This window comes from Leopardus geoffroyi, chromosome A1 (genome assembly GCF_018350155.1).
Source record: "Leopardus geoffroyi isolate Oge1 chromosome A1, O.geoffroyi_Oge1_pat1.0, whole genome shotgun sequence".
Taxonomy (NCBI): domain Eukaryota; kingdom Metazoa; phylum Chordata; class Mammalia; order Carnivora; family Felidae; genus Leopardus; species Leopardus geoffroyi.
The window spans coordinates 71346154-71363662 of NC_059326.1; the positions used below are offsets into that span (position 1 = coordinate 71346154).

The following is a 17509-nucleotide window of genomic DNA, read 5'->3' on the forward strand; positions in this document are numbered from 1 at the left end:
TAAATGTCTTCTGTAAGTGGAATCATGCAGTATTTTGTCTGTGTCTGGCTTATTTCATTTAATATAATGTCTTCAAGTTCATTCATGTGGTCACACATTGCAGAATTTCCATTTTTAAAGAGACTTAATAGTATTCAGTTGTGAGTGTATATCATACTTTCTTTATCCATTTAGTTGTAAATGGATATTCAGAATGTCTCTAAACACATTTTAGCTATTGTGGATAGTGCTGCAGTGAACCTGGAAGTGCTAATAGCTCTTTGAGATCCTGATGTCACTTTTTTTTTTTGGATACATATCCAGAAGAGGAATTGCTAGATCATATGGTAGTTCGTTCTTTCCTTTTTAAAATAATTTTTTTTAACCTTTATTTATTACTGAGAGACAGACACAGAGCGTGAGCAGGGGAGGGGTAGAGAGAGGGGGAGACAGAATCTGAAGTAGGCTCCAGGCTCTGAGCTGTCAGCACAGAGCTGACGCAGGGCTCAAACTCACAAACTGCGAGATCATGACTTGAGCCAAAATCGGTTGCCCAACCAACTGAGCCACCCAGGCGCCCCTCCTTTTTTTTTTTTTTTTTTAATGTAAAGTCCCAACGTGGAGCTCAAACTCATGACCCTATGGTCAAGGGTCACATGCTTTGCCAGTTGAGCCAGTGATGTGCTCCATGGTAGTTCTTCTTCTTTTTTTTAATGTTTATTTTTGAAAGAGCGAGAGAGTGCTCATGCAAGCAGGGAGGAGCAGAAAGAGGCAGGGAGAGAGGATGTGAAGCGGGCTCTGCACTAACAGCAGAGAACCTGATGCGGGGCTTGAAGTCACGAGCCATGAGACCATGACCTGAGCTTAACTGGACGCTTAACCAGAGCCACCCAGGCTCCCTCTTTTATGTTCTTCTTACACCACCAGTGACTCCTCCTTTGCTGCTTTTGTCAGAAGGTGATCTTGTCTCTTGCTTCACACACTACATAGGAACTGCCAAAGGTCAGAGCCTTTAATTTCTGCAACAAGTCTGTAAATTTACCTGTATTTATACCCATTCTTGGCATTTTCCTGCTATTTAGAAGGAAAGAAACATTCCTGATCTTATCCCTGCTGCATTCTCTGTACTGGTGGCTCGAGAATGTGGAGAGGAGCTTCTAGGCAGCACAGTGCCTGGGGAATGGGTGCTTGGGGGGCTTGTCTTGGACTGCACAACAAGCTGTTTGTTCTTCTGCCCCTCCTGCTTGTCTTTCCTGTCTTCTTTTCTTTTCCTTCATCTGTTTTTCTTTTTAAATCCTGGCGTGCGTGCATGCATGTGTGTGTGAGAGATGATCTCTATCCTCTGTTTCCCCTTACCTCCTAGCTGACACTCACTTGTCAAAAACCATTTACTGTGAATTTTTCATCTCTCAAGTGTTTTTTAGCTTCTTACTTTCTAGAAGAGTCCTTCTTAAGGGCATTTGTTCAAGCATTTCCTAAGCTAAAAAAATGGACAAAACACTTCAAACCTTTTCTCAGCGATCACTCTGCTTCTCCCACCCTTTACAACGAACCGTACTTAACTCTGCACTCCCGCCATTCCACAAACCTTTTCACCTTTTCATTGTGGTCTTAGTACATCGATAATTGCTTTTGCTAAGCGTTTGTTTTCATACTTGGTGTCTCCTTCCCCCTCTTCCATCCTTCCCATCGCTCCTTGCTGCTTCTCCCAGGGGCCAAAGTAAGAAAATATGGTTCTAGTCCTTCTAGTTTCTTTTCATTCCTTTGTTTTTGACTGTATTCTCAGAAATGCAAATAAAGACTCAGCAAACCCTTTGATTCCATCATTGATTCTGGGACAGTTCCCTTTACTGATAGGAAAATAGGATTTTAGGAAATTGAGAGTTTTGCAACTAGCAAAAACCTATTCTCTTTTCCCTGTAATTTTTAATTTTTGGCTTTGTCACTTTGCAAATTGTTTAAGTTATGACAGAAGAAAAATAGTAAAGTCACTAATTCTACCATCCCCAAATAATCATGAATAAATGTGTCATGGTGTTACACATGTAGTTTTACAAAATGGAATCAAAGCAAATGTAGTATTTATTGACTTAAATTCTCATGTTTTATTTTCTAGGGATGAATTGCCTTTCTAAAATGATGTGCAAGAATGCTAGTCTGTTGACATTTGTATGTCTCTTTGGACACATTGTATCGAATAGAAAGAAAGGTTCTTCTCCGTGCCCCCCCCCCCCCATCGTTAGAAATAGGATTTTATCTGGTTTTAAAAAATGTTTTTTTCTGGGGCACCTGGCCGGCTCAGTCAGTGGAGTTTGAGCCCCATGTTGGGTGTAGAGATTACTTAAATAAAATCTTTTAAAAAAATGTTTTTCCCCCCTGGTTTTTCAGAATAAGATTGTTGCAGTTGGCATTCTTTTCATTGCCTTTTTAGTGTTTTTTTTTTTCCCTAGAGTTTATTTACTTATTTTGAGAGAGAGAGAGTGTGAACAGGGGAAGGGCAGAGAGTGAAGAAGAGAACCCCAAGCAGGCTCCACACTGTGAGTGCAGAGCCCGATGTGGGGCTCAAACTCAAAAACTGTGAGATCATGACCTGAGCTGAAATCAAGAGTTGGATGCTTAAGTGACTGAGCCACCCAGGTGCCCCTGCCTTTTCAGTCTTTAAGGGTGACATTTGCTTGTTGGTAACGTTAAAGAATTGGGTTTGATTTGGGTGGGTACTGAAGTGTGGATGGATCGTATGAGGCATTGCCATTCTTCTCAAAGAGCACATCTAATGTACAGTCTGTCATCCTGGCAGTGTCCCACCTCATGTTGTGGTCACATTGGATGATATCCCAGGGAAAAACTCAAGTATTCATGGACGTGGTGGGGAGTGCCCACCTGACTGCAAATCTTCTTGAGTGATAGGTTTCACAGACCCTTCCAGCATGACAAAACGTCTTCACACCTGCTTGTCTTCCCTATCTTTCTTAGTCTGTAGTAGTTTAGAATGTATTTAAAAGCTTTCATTCAGATCTGGTCTAGTGTACTGCTTAACACTAAGATGCAGTGTTGTTGTTTTTTTTTTTAAAAATTTTTTTTTTCAACGTTTATTTATTTTTGGGACAGAGAGAGACAGAGCATGAACGGGGGAGGGGCAGAGAGAGAGGGAGACACAGAATTGGAAACAGGCTCCAGGCTCTGAGCCATCAGCCCAGAGCCTGACACAGGGCTCGAACTCACGGACCGTGAGATCGTGACCTGGCTGAAGTCGGATGCTTAACCGACTGCGCCACCCAGGCTCCCCAAGATGCAGTGTTTTTAACCAAGGAGAGTATCTTTTCCAAGCATATCTTAGGTATCTAATGGACTAACATGAAAATGTCCATTAACTCAGTTTTAAAATTGAGGCACAATTTCTAACCTATCTGGATCTAAGTGTTTAAAGTCATTAAAAAAGTCAATGAGGGGCGCCTGGGTGGCGCAGTCGGTTAAGCGTCCGACTTCAGCCAGGTCACGATCTCGCGGTCCGGGAGTTCGAGCCCCGCGTCGGGCTCTGGGCTGATGGCTCAGCCTGGAGCCTGTTTCCGATTCTGTGTCTCCCTCTCTCTCTGCCCCTCCCCCGTTCATGCTCTGTCTCTCTCTGTCCCAAAAATAAATAAACGTTGAAAAAAAAATTAAAAAAAAAAAAAAGTCAATGAGGAAGACGATTTTTTTCAGTTCTGTAATATGAAAAACACACTTTGTTCTGCTATATTATTATTTGGAAAATAAAAGGCCAGTTCATGTACTTTTCTCCTATTTAAATAAAAAAATTGAAAATATAAAACTAAATATTGAGGAAATTAATAATTAAAAACCTGTTGGAAAAGTTTCTGAAGATTACTTTGTACTTAAAATCTTTTATTTTTGTCTTTGGAACTTGTAGCCAGCAGTAATCCTAGTTAATTGATTAGTTCTGTTTAAACTTTTCCGCAATTGTTACATATTACTGAAGTATATAAAAAGGGATTTATATTTTTCAAGATACTGAAGTTCTTGAAACATAAATCCATCTAGTCATTGATAGGCAGTAATAAGTTGCTCTTATTACATGGCTTGAATGTAGTTGGTTTTGTATTAGCAACCCAGTGAAATCACATCAGGCATTTAGTACAACAATGATGACAAAATTGAAATTGAGTTTCAAAACTTTTTTTTTAAAGCTTGTTTTGACAGCACAAGTGGGGGAGGGGCAGAGAGAGAGGAAGAGAGAGAATCCCAAACAGGCTCTGTCTGCCAGCACAGAGCCTGCTGGCGGGGCTCGAACCCATGAACTGTGAGATCATGACCTGAGCCAAAGTCGGATACCTAATAGACTGAGCCAGCCAGCTGCCCCGAATTTCAAAAGTTTTTAAAATTGAGGTGCCTGGGTAGCTTATTCGGTTAAAGGTCTGGCTCTTGATTTTGGCTCAGGTCATGATCTTGTGTTCAGGCGATTAAGCCCTGCGTCAGGCTCTGTGCTGAGCATGGAGCCTGCTTAAGATTCTCTCTCTCTCTCTCTCTCTCTCTCTCTCTCTCTCTCTCTCTCTTTCTCTCTCTCTCTCTCTCTCACTCACTCACTCTCCCCCACCCCATGCCCCACGCCCTTGCTCAGGCGTGCTTGCTTGTTCTCTTTAAAAAAAAAAAATGCTTCTTAAAAATTACTTCACGGCGAAGAATATAACTTAGCAGTATTGAAAAGTACTTTCTATCTTAGACTTTTGGGGGGGTGGGCTCATAAATGTCCAGGTATATGCAAGTGCTCTAGTTTTTATGTCTGCTTTGTAAAATAAAGTTAAACTGATCGGAAATTCCTTAAACTGGAAGACCGTTAGGGAAATCCATTTCAAAGATACATGAATCCCATTATCATTTTAGAATAGTTTCTTTTTAGAAGTAAATAAGTTGTTATTTTCAGGAGTGAATGCCTACACTTAAAAATAGATTTAAAATGTTTTAAAATAAGTAGTCTTAAAAATGGACTATATATTCTGAAGTTTTGAGTAGACTGATGCACACATGTGCTCTTCTAGGAGAAAGGTAAAATGGATGAGGATTAAATGTGAGGGTATTTAAATGATCGTCAAGATTCTGTGGCTCATGTGTAGTGATAGTGAACTCTTTAGTGGTGAACTTTAATTTATGCTTAGTGCTGACCTGCTGCTGTGTAGGGACACTCACTGTGTCCCTTCATTCAGTCCTTTTAATTATCCCCACTTCCTTGGGGAGCTTGCTTAGAACTGAGCATGAGTGCTTCTCGGGAAAATACGGGGCTACTCTGGCTACATGTAACAGGGTAGTTTTTGATACGGGATTTACGTATTGATGAACCAGGTAAGGGGCTAAAGTTGTTTGCAGGGGGTTTATTTAATCAAATTGGTAGGGAATATTCTGGAAGTTACCTGGTTAGAGAGTGATTAGGCTTCTAATAAATGACAGTCATGGTTAATATACCTCTTGCGCTTCTTTGTTCCACTCTTCTTTTTTAGTGCAGATCTGACTACCTAAATGATATGTGAGACAATCAGATTTGGAATTTTGTGTATATTTGCAGGGGATGGGAGTTCTTTGTGCTGGGAGCATCTGTTAATGCAGAGATTTGTCTCTTCAGGTTCATGTGAAAATGGCGGACGAGGCTGTCTGTGTTGGCCCAGCTCCCACCAGTAAAAGCTACCTCAACATGGATGCCATCATGGAAGCCATTAAGAAAACCAGGGCCCAAGCTGTGAGTCTGAATGAATCTATCTACTGCAGCTGTTTCATATATAGTGAGCAGAAAGCTAGAGTTGGTATTCAGGAAAAAAAAAAAAAAATAAGAAATGATTGAAAATGCTGTTGCAGTTAGTTCATGTCATACGAGTTAAATGTGTCCGAATTCGCTACTGGAAATTAAAGGCTTTGTAGCATCTGGCAGTGTTGGTCGCTGATCCTGCAGGTGGCTGTTGGATTCAGCTTTCACACCAGGGAGCAGTTTCAGTTCATTTCCAAATATGCTAGGGAAAAAAAAATCCCAATTAGTTTTGAGTATTAACCCTTTCAGTGTAATAAGAAGATAAAGAAAAAAATCTGTATTACCAGTAGGATCCAAAAGATTCTTCTTTAAGTTCTCTTTTAATCATGTTAACCTTAGGACACCTGGTTACACTTCCAGAAATAAAAACTATGCAATTGGTAATTATTTCAGTTTGATAATGTCAGTGGAATACACTTGACTTGCACGGAGAAATAAATAATGCTTTCCATGTCTAATTCTGTTTGAATGGGTGGAATCCAGGGAAGGAACTGGTTTCTGACATGAGGAATAGTGTTTTGTTGTTGGTGGGTATATATGTTTCATATCGGAGAACCAATTATATATAATGTTGTAACTACTGGGAGTCATCTCTGAAATGGGATGGAAACAGCCAACACCAGCAATTAGCCTGGAGTGCTTCAGTTAGCGCTCACGTGTCTTTGAAAGAAATGTTTTAGTAAGATACAGGTTTAGATAAAAACTGAATTCATGAACCCATATTATAGATCTTTACAGTTTATTATCAGAGTTAATGAAGGTAAAGCTCTTAACCTTTTGACGACAGCTTGTCAGAGTGCAATCTTTCATGAAATGTTTCTGTGAAATGCAGTTGATGGAGTGAAACTTTTCCTGTGATGCAGTCATTTCAATTCTGTACCATGTTCCTAAAGCGTTTAAAAATCTCAGATGTGTAGCTACTTCTAGATTATGATATTGGCTCCTTCCAAAATTTGACTTTCCTTCTAGCAGACTTGTTTTCTTGGAAATACATTCAATGCTGACCAGTGATAGAGTGGCTACATTTGTTTGGCTAGTGTGGTAGAACAGGACGGTAGAACTTCAATTGTAGCAACGTGGCTTGTGAGAGAGGATTGCATAAAGTGGTTGGGAGTGGCTAAATGGGTTGGGCCAGGGGAGAAAGAGTAGATGTCTAGTTAGCATAAAAAATTTCAGAATACAAAGAAAAAGTAAAACCAGACTTTGATTTTACCTAGATTTGACAGAAACTGCTCACTGGATAGTGGTTGAGTATATTCATGTTACTAGGAATAAAATGCATTTGTTGGCTTACCCAGGGTTTTAGAAAGCAGTAGTTCCTGGGACTGTGAAGGAAGGGGAATTAGGAGTTTTTCATCTATCCGTAAATGGTTTTGTTTAACCTTGTACTTCGACCCACCAGCCATTAGAAATTTCTCCACTCTTGTGGCCAAAGGCAGCCTCAGAAGAAGTAGGGAGAGTTTGGGTCGTGTTGAATAGCATAGTCAGATGTAGGTGGATAGGCAGAATTATGGTCCCGATTTTGGCTAGGAAAAAAGTAGTGTGCTGCAAGTGAATGCTGCATAGTCAGTCTCTTGGAATTCGGGTCTGTACTCAGGAATGTGAGTTGCGGCTGCCAGTATTGAGGAGAAGTAACCTTACTCAAGGCCCTTAAACTATAAGTACAATAATGCACTCTCTGTGTTGCTTACAAAAGGTTTTGTGAATTTTTTTGTAAAATTGAATGTGTGTTTTGTTTTCATTTCTAAGGTACATCCAGGTTATGGATTCCTTTCAGAAAACAAAGAATTTGCCAAATGTCTGGTAAGTTTGTAATGGATCAGAATCTGTTGACTTCTATCTCAGAAAGCAGCGTAATGGTATTGCTTTTGTAAATGTGGGTCATGATGCATTAAAGAATTTTAATTGACCCATCAATTCTTTGAAAATTACTTGTAAAAAGTGAAGAGTTTTTGTTCTGAAACCCAGGTCTTGGTTTAAAGAATAAAAGTGGAAGAGTTATGAGATCACCTTTATACCTAGCTAATGACACTGAGTGTCATATACTATATGGACTTTCTAAAAATTCGACTCTTCAGATTTGTAGCTAACTATGTCAAAGAGTCCAGTGATTGATTATTATAACACAAGCATGGACTGTGAAGCCAGAAGTAAGATTCTATCTATTTCCCTTTTCATTGCATATTGTGATATTTAAGATCAAATTTCTGTTTTGGGAAAAGACTTTTGTATTACCGAAGTCTTTTCCAGATATTACCACCTTGGTTAAATGAATTGAACTACATTCAAGATGGTACTGAAAACTTAGTGTTCAGGTGCTAAACCAGGATTTTGAATGTTTCAAAAAGCTCATTAGATCAATTATCCCAGGAGGTATCTTAATTTACTATTCTAATATGTTATACTTTATTTCTGTGAAATGTTTATATTTTATTGTTTCATGGATTCAGAATTACTTATGAATATAATTTTCTAGATGAAGTTTTGACTTAAGATCCATAAATTTAATTTGGACAATTTTTGAGATCCTAGAGTTCTAGTTCAGAATGATTTATTTTAACCAATTGATAGGTTAAAAACTAGGGCCTAAAGATTAAAGTGAGGCCTGACGGAGTTGTGATGTAAGGTGACACGGATAGCTAATGGTAACAGGTGCCTGGAGAGGGCAGATGAGGTGGAAGCAACCAAAGGCCCACATTTACCACATTTACCATTTGTGCAGCATGTGCATACTTCCCCATTTCTATTCTTTTTTGCTAGCCTCTTGCCTGAAATTTCGACTGAGTTGTATCGTTATGTCAAAAGTGATTTGAATATAATACATGTGAATGTGCTTGTACAATATAATGTATTAGACTTAAGTTTGTGTAGATGAGGAGTCTCTAAACCATGGTCCATCGGCCAAATGCAGCCTGCCGCCTGTTTTTGTAAATTAAATTTTATTGGCACACATCCATGCTCATTCATGTACGTGATGTCTGTGGCTGCTTTGGCTTTATAACAGCAGAGTTGTGAAGCTATAGCAGAGACCAAATAACCTGCAATGCCTAAAATATTTACTGTATGGCCCTTTGTAGTAGAAATTTGCCAACCCTTGGTATAGAGTATCTGGGTCTCAGAGAAGTTAAATGACACAGCCTGTGTGTTCATCCATGCATTCAATCGTTAAAAAAATGGTTGTTTGCTATGTTTATATTTGAGAAGGATATAAAAAGGCATCAGATGTGTGTCCTGCTCATGAGGGGCTCACAGTCATGTTGTGGAAAATAAGTCAAGTCCACAAGTGACTTCAGTTCAGGGGAAAAATACTGTGAGGAGGTTCACTTTCTCCTTAAATGAAGGATATTTCCATCAGGGGCTTTGCATTAGAGAGAAGAGTATAGAACAGGTGAATGACCACCTTCCTTTCTGACTAATTTTCTTTCTAATTTCTCCTCCATTTCCCATTGTCAGTGCTATGCCTCAGCCAAGACAACAGTGCCATTCTCAAACATGGCTAGTTCTTTCCTGTTCCATCCTTTTCAGCACTCTTTACCCTGTGGGCACACCGGTCCTCTCCCACATTTCCAACTTCTGCCTGTCCCGAAAGGCATGGTTCACATGTTACTACTATCAGCATAGTTTCCATGCTTCAGGTGAGAAGTAATCTCTTTCTCTATTTGCTAGAGCATTTTTTTTTTGAGATTTCTTATTTGATATACCACTTTCCATATTAAAATCTTTACTGTATTTTAATCTCCTCTTGAGATGAGAGACTTGGTCTCATTGGTCTTTGTTTCCCTTTTGTTTTATATTTTAATGATTTCTGCATAGTAGGTTCAATGAATGTTATGGAAAGATTAAATAATTACTAGATTAAAAATAATAAAACAATAACCTGCAAGAAAACTTTTCGTCTATCACAAAAGGGACTGCTTTATAGTTAGAAGGCAGTGTTGCTGTGTTTTGGTTCACAACGAAAATATGCAGCTAGTGATAACTAACCCTGTCTTTTTCTGTGTGTATCGTGGCAAGATTCTTTTTGGGATATAGCTTTCCTAGCATTAAAATCTTTTCCCATTGGAGTGTGCCATTTAAAATGCTCCTTTTGGGATATCTAGGTATAGTTGGTAAGTTCCATAAAAAATAATACAGCATTGAAATGAAATTGCCTACTGATTATGTTAGGCCATATAAACATTGTGTGATTGGTGACCAGCCATTGGATTCAATAGTTACTCTCTCAAACTGAATGTATTCTTAGAAATATGCTTTACGTTGTAGTGGTGATAGATTACCATGTTGGTGGTGGTGACTTTGGCAAGGAGAAGCTGAAAATTTTTTTTTAATGTTTATTCATTTTTGAGAGAGCATGAGTGGAGGGAGGGCAGAGAGAGAAGGGGACAGAGGATTCAAAGCAGGCTCTGTGCTGACAGCAGCGAGCCCAATGTGGGGCTTGAACTCATGAACTGTGAGATCATGACCTAAGCTGAAGTCAGATGCTCAACCAACTGAACCACCCAGGTGCCCCTGGAATTATCTTTTTTTTTTAAAGTTGGATACTGTGGAGTTCCTTTTATTATAATACCTTATCTTATGTTTGAGATTTAATCAAATATGGAGGTTCCCCCCCCCCTTTTTTTCTAGTTCTGTTTTTTTACTGTCTTTTTAAAAAAATATTTGAGAGAGAAAGAGAAAATCCCACGGAGGCTCCACACTGTCAGTGCAGAACCCAGTGTGAGTCTAGATCTCACAAACCGTGAGATCACGACCTGAGTGGAAATCAAGAGTCAGATGCTCAACCAACTGAACCACCCAGGCACCCCTGGAATTTTCTTTTTTTTTAAAGTTGGATACTGTGGAGTTCCTTTTATTATAAGACCATATCTTATGTTCGAGATTTAATCAAATATGGAGGTTTTTCCCCCCATTTTTTTCTAGTTATGTTTTTTTACTGTCTTTTTAAAAAAATATTTATTTTGAGAGAGAAAGAGAAAATCCCATGGAGGCTCCACACTGTCAGTGCAGAACCCAGTGTGAGTCTAGATCTCACAAACCGTGAGATCACGACCTGAGTGGAAATCAACAGTCAGATGCTCAACCGACTGAGCTCCCCAGGCACCCTTGATTCTGTTTTTTAAAATTGCTCTTCAAAGACCAGCATATTTATTTTGCTTATGGAAAAACGAGTTGTGCTTTATGTGATACATTGTTGTTTTTAGAAACATTAGAAAATATACAGTAAACCAAGTATAAAAGTATACCGAACATTATGGTTTTTTTTTCCCCAAGACTAATTCTTTTTTTTTCTTTTTTTTTTTTTTTGTAATAACAGCCTTCATTTGGGCCTTTGTGTGGGAGTATGTTTATGGGTACCCGTGACCATTGTTCTTTATGCTTAATTTACATGCAGTGGGATCAGATTACCCAGAATCCGTACTGTACCTGATTTAAACCAAATCATACTTTGTTTTTGCTTAAATCATGGAAAAAAACAAAGCTACAAATCACCCTCATGAGGAAATTTCAGTAATTTTCAGTAATCTTAATGTGCCGAGCCAACAGATTTTATTTCCAAACTGTGTTTCATTCTGTATTTCCCTTCTGGGCTCCTTGTATTCTGAGCGGTAAAAACACAGTGATAGGAGGCTATGAGGAGAATTAAGAAAATAAATTCTTTAATTTATGAAAGAGCTTTGAGGGGCGCCTGGGTGGCTCAGTCAGTTAAGCGTCTGACTTCGGCTCAAGTCATGATCTCACAGTTCATGGGTTTGAACCCCACGTCGGGCTCTGTGCTGACAGCTAAGAGCCTGGAGCCTGCTTCGGTTTCTGTCTCTCTCTTTCTCTGTCCCTCCGCTGCTCATGCTCTTTCTCTCTAAAATAAACATTAAATTAAAAAAAAAAAAAGAAAAAAGTAAAACTACCTGCTCTTGAAAAAAGGAGGTATTGGTTTAAAGAGATTTTAGCGGCTTATGGGTGGCTCAGTCGGTTAAGTGTCCAACTTTGGCTCAGGTCATGATCTCTCGGTTTGTGGGATTGATCCCTGCATCGAGCTTTGTGCTGACAGCTCAAAGCCTGGACCCTGATTCTGATTCTGTGTCTCCCTCTCTGTCTCTGCCCCTCCCCTGCTCACACTCTGTGTCTCTGTCTGTCTCTCTCTCAAAAATAAGTAAACATTAAATAAATATTAAGAGATTTCATAGTGTTCCTAGTTTGCTAACATATGTATGTGTATAGACATAGTAAGTATATATATAAGTATAGTAAATATATATATATATATATTTATTTAGTAATTTATTTTACTAAAGCACAGCATTACAAATTATAGGGATTAGCTTTATGAGAAATTTGTATGTTAGATTTAATAGTTCGTGTTTCACGTTTGGGCCTTGCCCACGTATTTAAAAGATATGTGTGTACATGCATATCGACGGTGAGTTTTATCCACAGTGCTCAGCATGGAAGCTTATAGAAAACTGTAGCAAGCGCTTCAGATTTGATGATCATATTCTTTTATCTCCTTCTGTTGGACACCTTTTAACAGGATAAGGAATATAACTGTTCAAAAACAGTGATGCGATGTCATTTTTCTATCCATTGGATTTACCAAAAATTTAAAAACTGGCTGTAATATCCAGTGTAGGCAAGTGGACAGGAAAATTGTTCTTGGGAATATAAAATATTTTAGGCTTTTTTTTTTTTTGCTAGAAATTTACTAGTATTTATTACAATTTAGTGTATATATTCTTTGACTTGACAAGGAACTTCACCTACAAAGACAAACCTTAAGAAATGTTCATTGTAAGGTTGTTTGTAACAGCAAAACTTGGAAATAAGTTAACATTGTTTCATCTGTAAAATGAAGAGAATGACCCCTACCTGCAAGGTTGTTGTAAAGATGGGAAACAACTTATATAAAGAACTTAGCACAGAGTCTGGCATTGCCAGGCAAATCATCTTAATCTTTATAATTGTTAATAATTACTTTAGTAGAGGAGAGAGCTGTTGAAGAGCATTTAGCGACAAGGATATAGTTGAAGTTAGTGCTTTTGGGAAATTAGTCTGATAGTTTTCATGTCTATTTTGTTAGTTTAGATTTTTTTTTTTCCTGTTGAGGTTAATAGTTTGATAGAATTATACTGCTGTATATCTATGCGTAATAATGTAGTTTACAAATTATTATGACCCATGATTTCTTTCATTCATACAACCACCGAAGCTGGATATTATGAACTCTGTATAATGAAAGGAAAACAATGACTCAGGTACAGTGACCTCTAATAGTTACACTATGCTAGTAGTAACAGAGTCAGGACTTGGCCTACATTGGTTGGCTTTCAGGTACAGAGCACTTGAAGTAAAAACCACTGTGCCCTCGTTGGCTAAGTTGGAAATAGAGCATTCACAGAGAACTCAAATAGTGAAGACCAAATAACTGTGGTCAACTTACCCAAAGCTCATAGAAACCTTTCTCTCCATTTAACAGTGATACAGGTAACGCATGGTCAGATTGTAGGAAAGTGACTGTTGTGTAGGCAGAAACTTGGAAGACAGCATCTTGCTGGGTCCCTTGTCTCACTTGGGAGATTGTAATCCATAGTGCGTTATTAGAGTTAATAAGTGTGTTTTAAGTGGTTTGTAACTGATACTAAAATTCCGAAGTTAGCAAGTTAGCCAATAGTTTCATTTAGCACTATTTTTGTTCTTAAAATAGTAGAGTAAATTTAAAGTGATTCATATGATACTCTATTCACTCATAGTTGTAAAAACTTTTTTTTAGGTAGGAGGATAAAGGAGAGGCTTAACCTTGCAAGTCCAGAATTGTATATAACTCTGATTTTATCTATATGTAGGCTGTGATCTGGGTAACTCACAGAAGTATGTTTTGTGCATGACTGTTGAAATTTACTTATATCATGGCTTAAGAAAGTTGAATAATGTTACTGCAGTGTATTTTGTAGATATCTAGTTTTAACTATATACGTTTTCTTAACATTAGTAGAAATTCCATATTGGACATAGATCTTTGATTTTTATTATGTTAAAATGAAACATTTTTGAGAATGTAAAATCTTAAATTTAAGTCACATGCATATTCTGGAAAAGAAGGTTTTCTCCATCTGTGAACCTCTGACCCTAGCCCCCAGTTTGGAAGCTACCACTGCAACTATATTTATATTCTTCTGGAGTGAGTGTGTGTGTTAGAATTTTGCTATAGATTTGTCTTATTTGCCAAAGTAGATTTTGTTTATGAGAAAAGAAGTGACACAGAATATTTCTTGCCTTCCCCCAGGCTTTTAAAAATAGGTATAGGGGCGCCTGGGTGGCGCAGTCGGTTAAGCGTCCGACTTCAGCCAGGTCACGATCTCGCGGTCTGTGAGTTCGAGCCCCGCGTCGGGCTCTGGGCTGATGGCTCGGAGCCTGGAGCCTGTTTCCGATTCTGTGTCTCCCTCTGTCTCTGCCCCTCCCCCGTTCATGCTCTGTCTCTCTCTGTCCCAAAAATAAATAAACGTTGAAAAAAAAATTAAAAAAAAAATAAAAATAGGTATGGAATACAACCTACAGATACACTAGCACCATTCTTATTTAATCTTCCCGACAAGCTGTGTTGTATTATCATCATCCCTTGGTGTTAAGAAGAGAATAATCTCAGAAGTAAATACCTTGCCCAGTGTCACATAGCTAATCAATGAGAGTATAGTTTGTAACAAAAGTTACAAATTCTATACTCAGTAAATGTTCCAAACTGCTTTGAAGACGGATTGAAACTAGACTGGATTGTTAGTGTTTTGTTTGTTTCTTTTGTTTTTTTGTTTTATAAAAGATAGCTTTGGCTGGTGCCTATTTTTGCTGTTGATGGAGGCTCTTTTCTTCTCCATTCTTCCTCCCCTCCGCTTGGTGTGCCATTTTTAAGGTCTGAAAACAGCTATTTCTTTTGTTTTCCTGATCTTGTGATCTTGGATCCTAGTGAAAGTAACTGTCTTCACTTGGATTTGCTCACTTTTTGAAAGAGCTGGTGGAAACATAAAATAGTCATTGATACCTTTTACCACTGTGATTTTATGTATATATGTAAATGCTTTTTATTTATTTGAGAGAGAGAGCGCAAGTGGGGGAGGGGCAGAGGGAGAAGGGGACAGATGATCTGAAGTGGGCTCCAGAATGACAGCAGTGAGCCTGATGTGGGGCTTGAACTGAAAAATTGTGAGATCATGACCCAAGCCGAAGTTGGACACTCAACCAACTGAGCCATCCAGTAGCCCCCCACTCCGTGATATTCTTAAATTGAATCAATCTGGTCTCCATGGATTTGGAGGGGAAAGTTTGGCAACTCTTCTGACAATTTAAAAAACAATTTTTTTTAAATATTTATTTTTGCCAGAGAGACAGAGCATGAGCGGGGGAGGGGCAGAGAGAGGGGGAGACACAGAATCCAAAGCAGGCTCCAGGCTCTAAACTGTCAGCACAGAGCCTGACGCGGGGCTCGAACTCACAGACTGTGAGATCATGATCTGAGCCAAAGTCGGACGCTCAACCGACTGAGCCATCTGGGCGCTCCCCTTCTGACAATTTTATAGTATATTTGTAATTGTGACTCTTAAATGTTATGTTCAGAATTTATGAAATAACTTCATAAAACCCTTATCATAACAGAATGTCCTCGGAAATGTTTGAGAAGTTTATTTTCCTGTGTGTTGGATTAGAGTTCAGCTTCTAGAGTATTTGTTGAAGAATTTGAAGATTTGAATAGAAATGATCTGACGTGGATAAATCCTCCTTTATTTTTAGGGAGATTTTTTAAGGGTGTAGACAAGGCAAATTCATATAGGTTTGTGGGGTTTGGGGATGCCTTCAATAGGAAGGTTAAGAATGTAGGATTTGAGGGGCACCTGGGTGGCTCAGTCGTTTAAGTGTCCAACTTCGGCACAGGTCATGATCTCGCAGTTAGCAGGTTCAAGCCCCTCGTCAGGCTGTGTGCTGACCCCAGTTTGGATTCTTTGTCTCTCTCTCTCTCTCTCTTTGCCCCTTCCCCACTTGTACTCTGTCTCTCTCAAAAATAAACATTTAAAAAAAAAAATGAATCTAGGATTTGATGAGGTTGGGATTTCCTGCTCTTGGCTTGGTTAAAATAGCTTGAATTTTATCCTATGAACTTTCCTTCTCCCCTAATTCCTTACTGTCCCCTTCAGTTATTAGCACAGTCTGGAATCAGTTAAAATTCTTCTTCTGCCACATTGTAGCTATGTGATCTCAGATAGGGTGCTTAATGTTTGAAGACTCAAGTGTCTTATGCTCATAGTTCACACAATATATATTTCCACATCTGACTCTTCATGTTGAAAACATGTCTCTTGTAGCAGTGTGTAGGTAGGTCATGCTTTTTAAATCATTCTAATAATCCATATCTTTTTCAGGTTGTAGTGTTTAGACAATTAAGGTTTTTTGGTTTGCCTAATTCATTCTCTCTTTCTCTCTCTCTCTCTCTCTCTCTCTCTCTCTCTTTCTCTCTCTCTTTCTCTTTTTCTTTCTTTCTTTCTGGCATGAGTGGGTGATAGGGGTTGGGGGGGGAGTGGAGAGAGAGACAGAGCCGGACACGGGGCTCAACATGTGGCTCGATCTCACGAACTGTGAGATCGTGACCTGAGCCAAAAATCAAGAGTCAGATGCTTAACAGACTGAGCCACCCAGGCGTTTTGCCTTATTTTCTTTACTAACAGCTTTACTGAGGTATAATTCCCATGTCCTAACATTCACCCTTTTGTCATAAACAATTCAGTGCTTTTTAGTATTGTCATGGAATTGTGTAACCATCTTCAATATGCAATTCCAGTAAAATTTATTAACATTTAATAAATTACTAGTGTGACTGCATTTATGGCTACCATTTTGTTTGCTTTCTGGTTGTCTCACTTTTTTTTTTCTTCTGTTTTCTTGTTTCTCTGGATTATATTAAATTTTGGAATTCCATTTAAAGTTACCTATTAGACCTTTTACATTTTTTAGTGGTTTTTCTAGGGATTACAATATACATCCTTAACTTTATATGGTCTACTTAGAGGTAATATTACACTATTTCATGTAAAATGTAGACATGTTACAGTTGTATAGGCACCTGGGTGGCTTAGTTGGTTGAGCATTCAACTCTTGATTTTGGCTCAGGTCATGATCTCATGGTTTGTGGGATGGAGCCCCGTGTTGGGCTCCACGGTGAGCATGGAGCCTGCTTGGGATTCTCTGTCTCTGTCCTGCTCATGCTCTCTCTCTCTCTCTCTCTCTCTCTCTTTCTCAAAAAAGAATTTGCAATTGTACAGTCCACCCCTCCCCCCCATTTTTCCATCAACATTCTCTGTGTTAATAGTTGTCGTGAGTATTTCATCTGCATAGATTACAAATTCCATAGGAAAATGTCTATTTTTGCTGTAAACATGTTTGAGGTAAGTTAGGACATTTCCTTCATTAATGACACAAGTATAAGTTGAAATTAAGACTTATTTTCACTTTGGTCCATTTTTAGGAGAAATTCTTAGTTTTTTAGAAAATTTTTAATTACATACATATTTAATTATAAATAATTACATAACATAGGATTACCCTTTTCACTATTTAAAAAATATATGGAATTCTTCATGAATTTGCATGTCATTTTTTGCTTAGGGGCCATGCTAATAATCCTATCTTTCTAATTTTAGTACATGTGGGGCCCCTTTTCTCTATTTTTTGTAAATTTTTTTTTTTTTTTGAGAGAATTTCAAGCAG

General features: G+C 38.5%; 1 protein-coding gene across 9 annotated transcripts in view; it reads left to right on the plus strand.

Moving 5' to 3' along the window:
- Positions 1–17509, plus strand: part of PCCA (propionyl-CoA carboxylase subunit alpha) — a 416136-nt gene that overhangs the window by 64238 nt on the left and 334389 nt on the right. For all 9 annotated transcript variants that reach the window (XM_045481124.1, XM_045481175.1, XM_045481160.1 and 6 more), the window contains 2 exons: positions 5591–5704; positions 7520–7573. In XM_045481124.1, coding sequence (XP_045337080.1) covers positions 5591–5704; positions 7520–7573 — 168 coding nt within the window. The remainder of the gene's footprint in view (positions 1–5590; positions 5705–7519; positions 7574–17509) is intronic.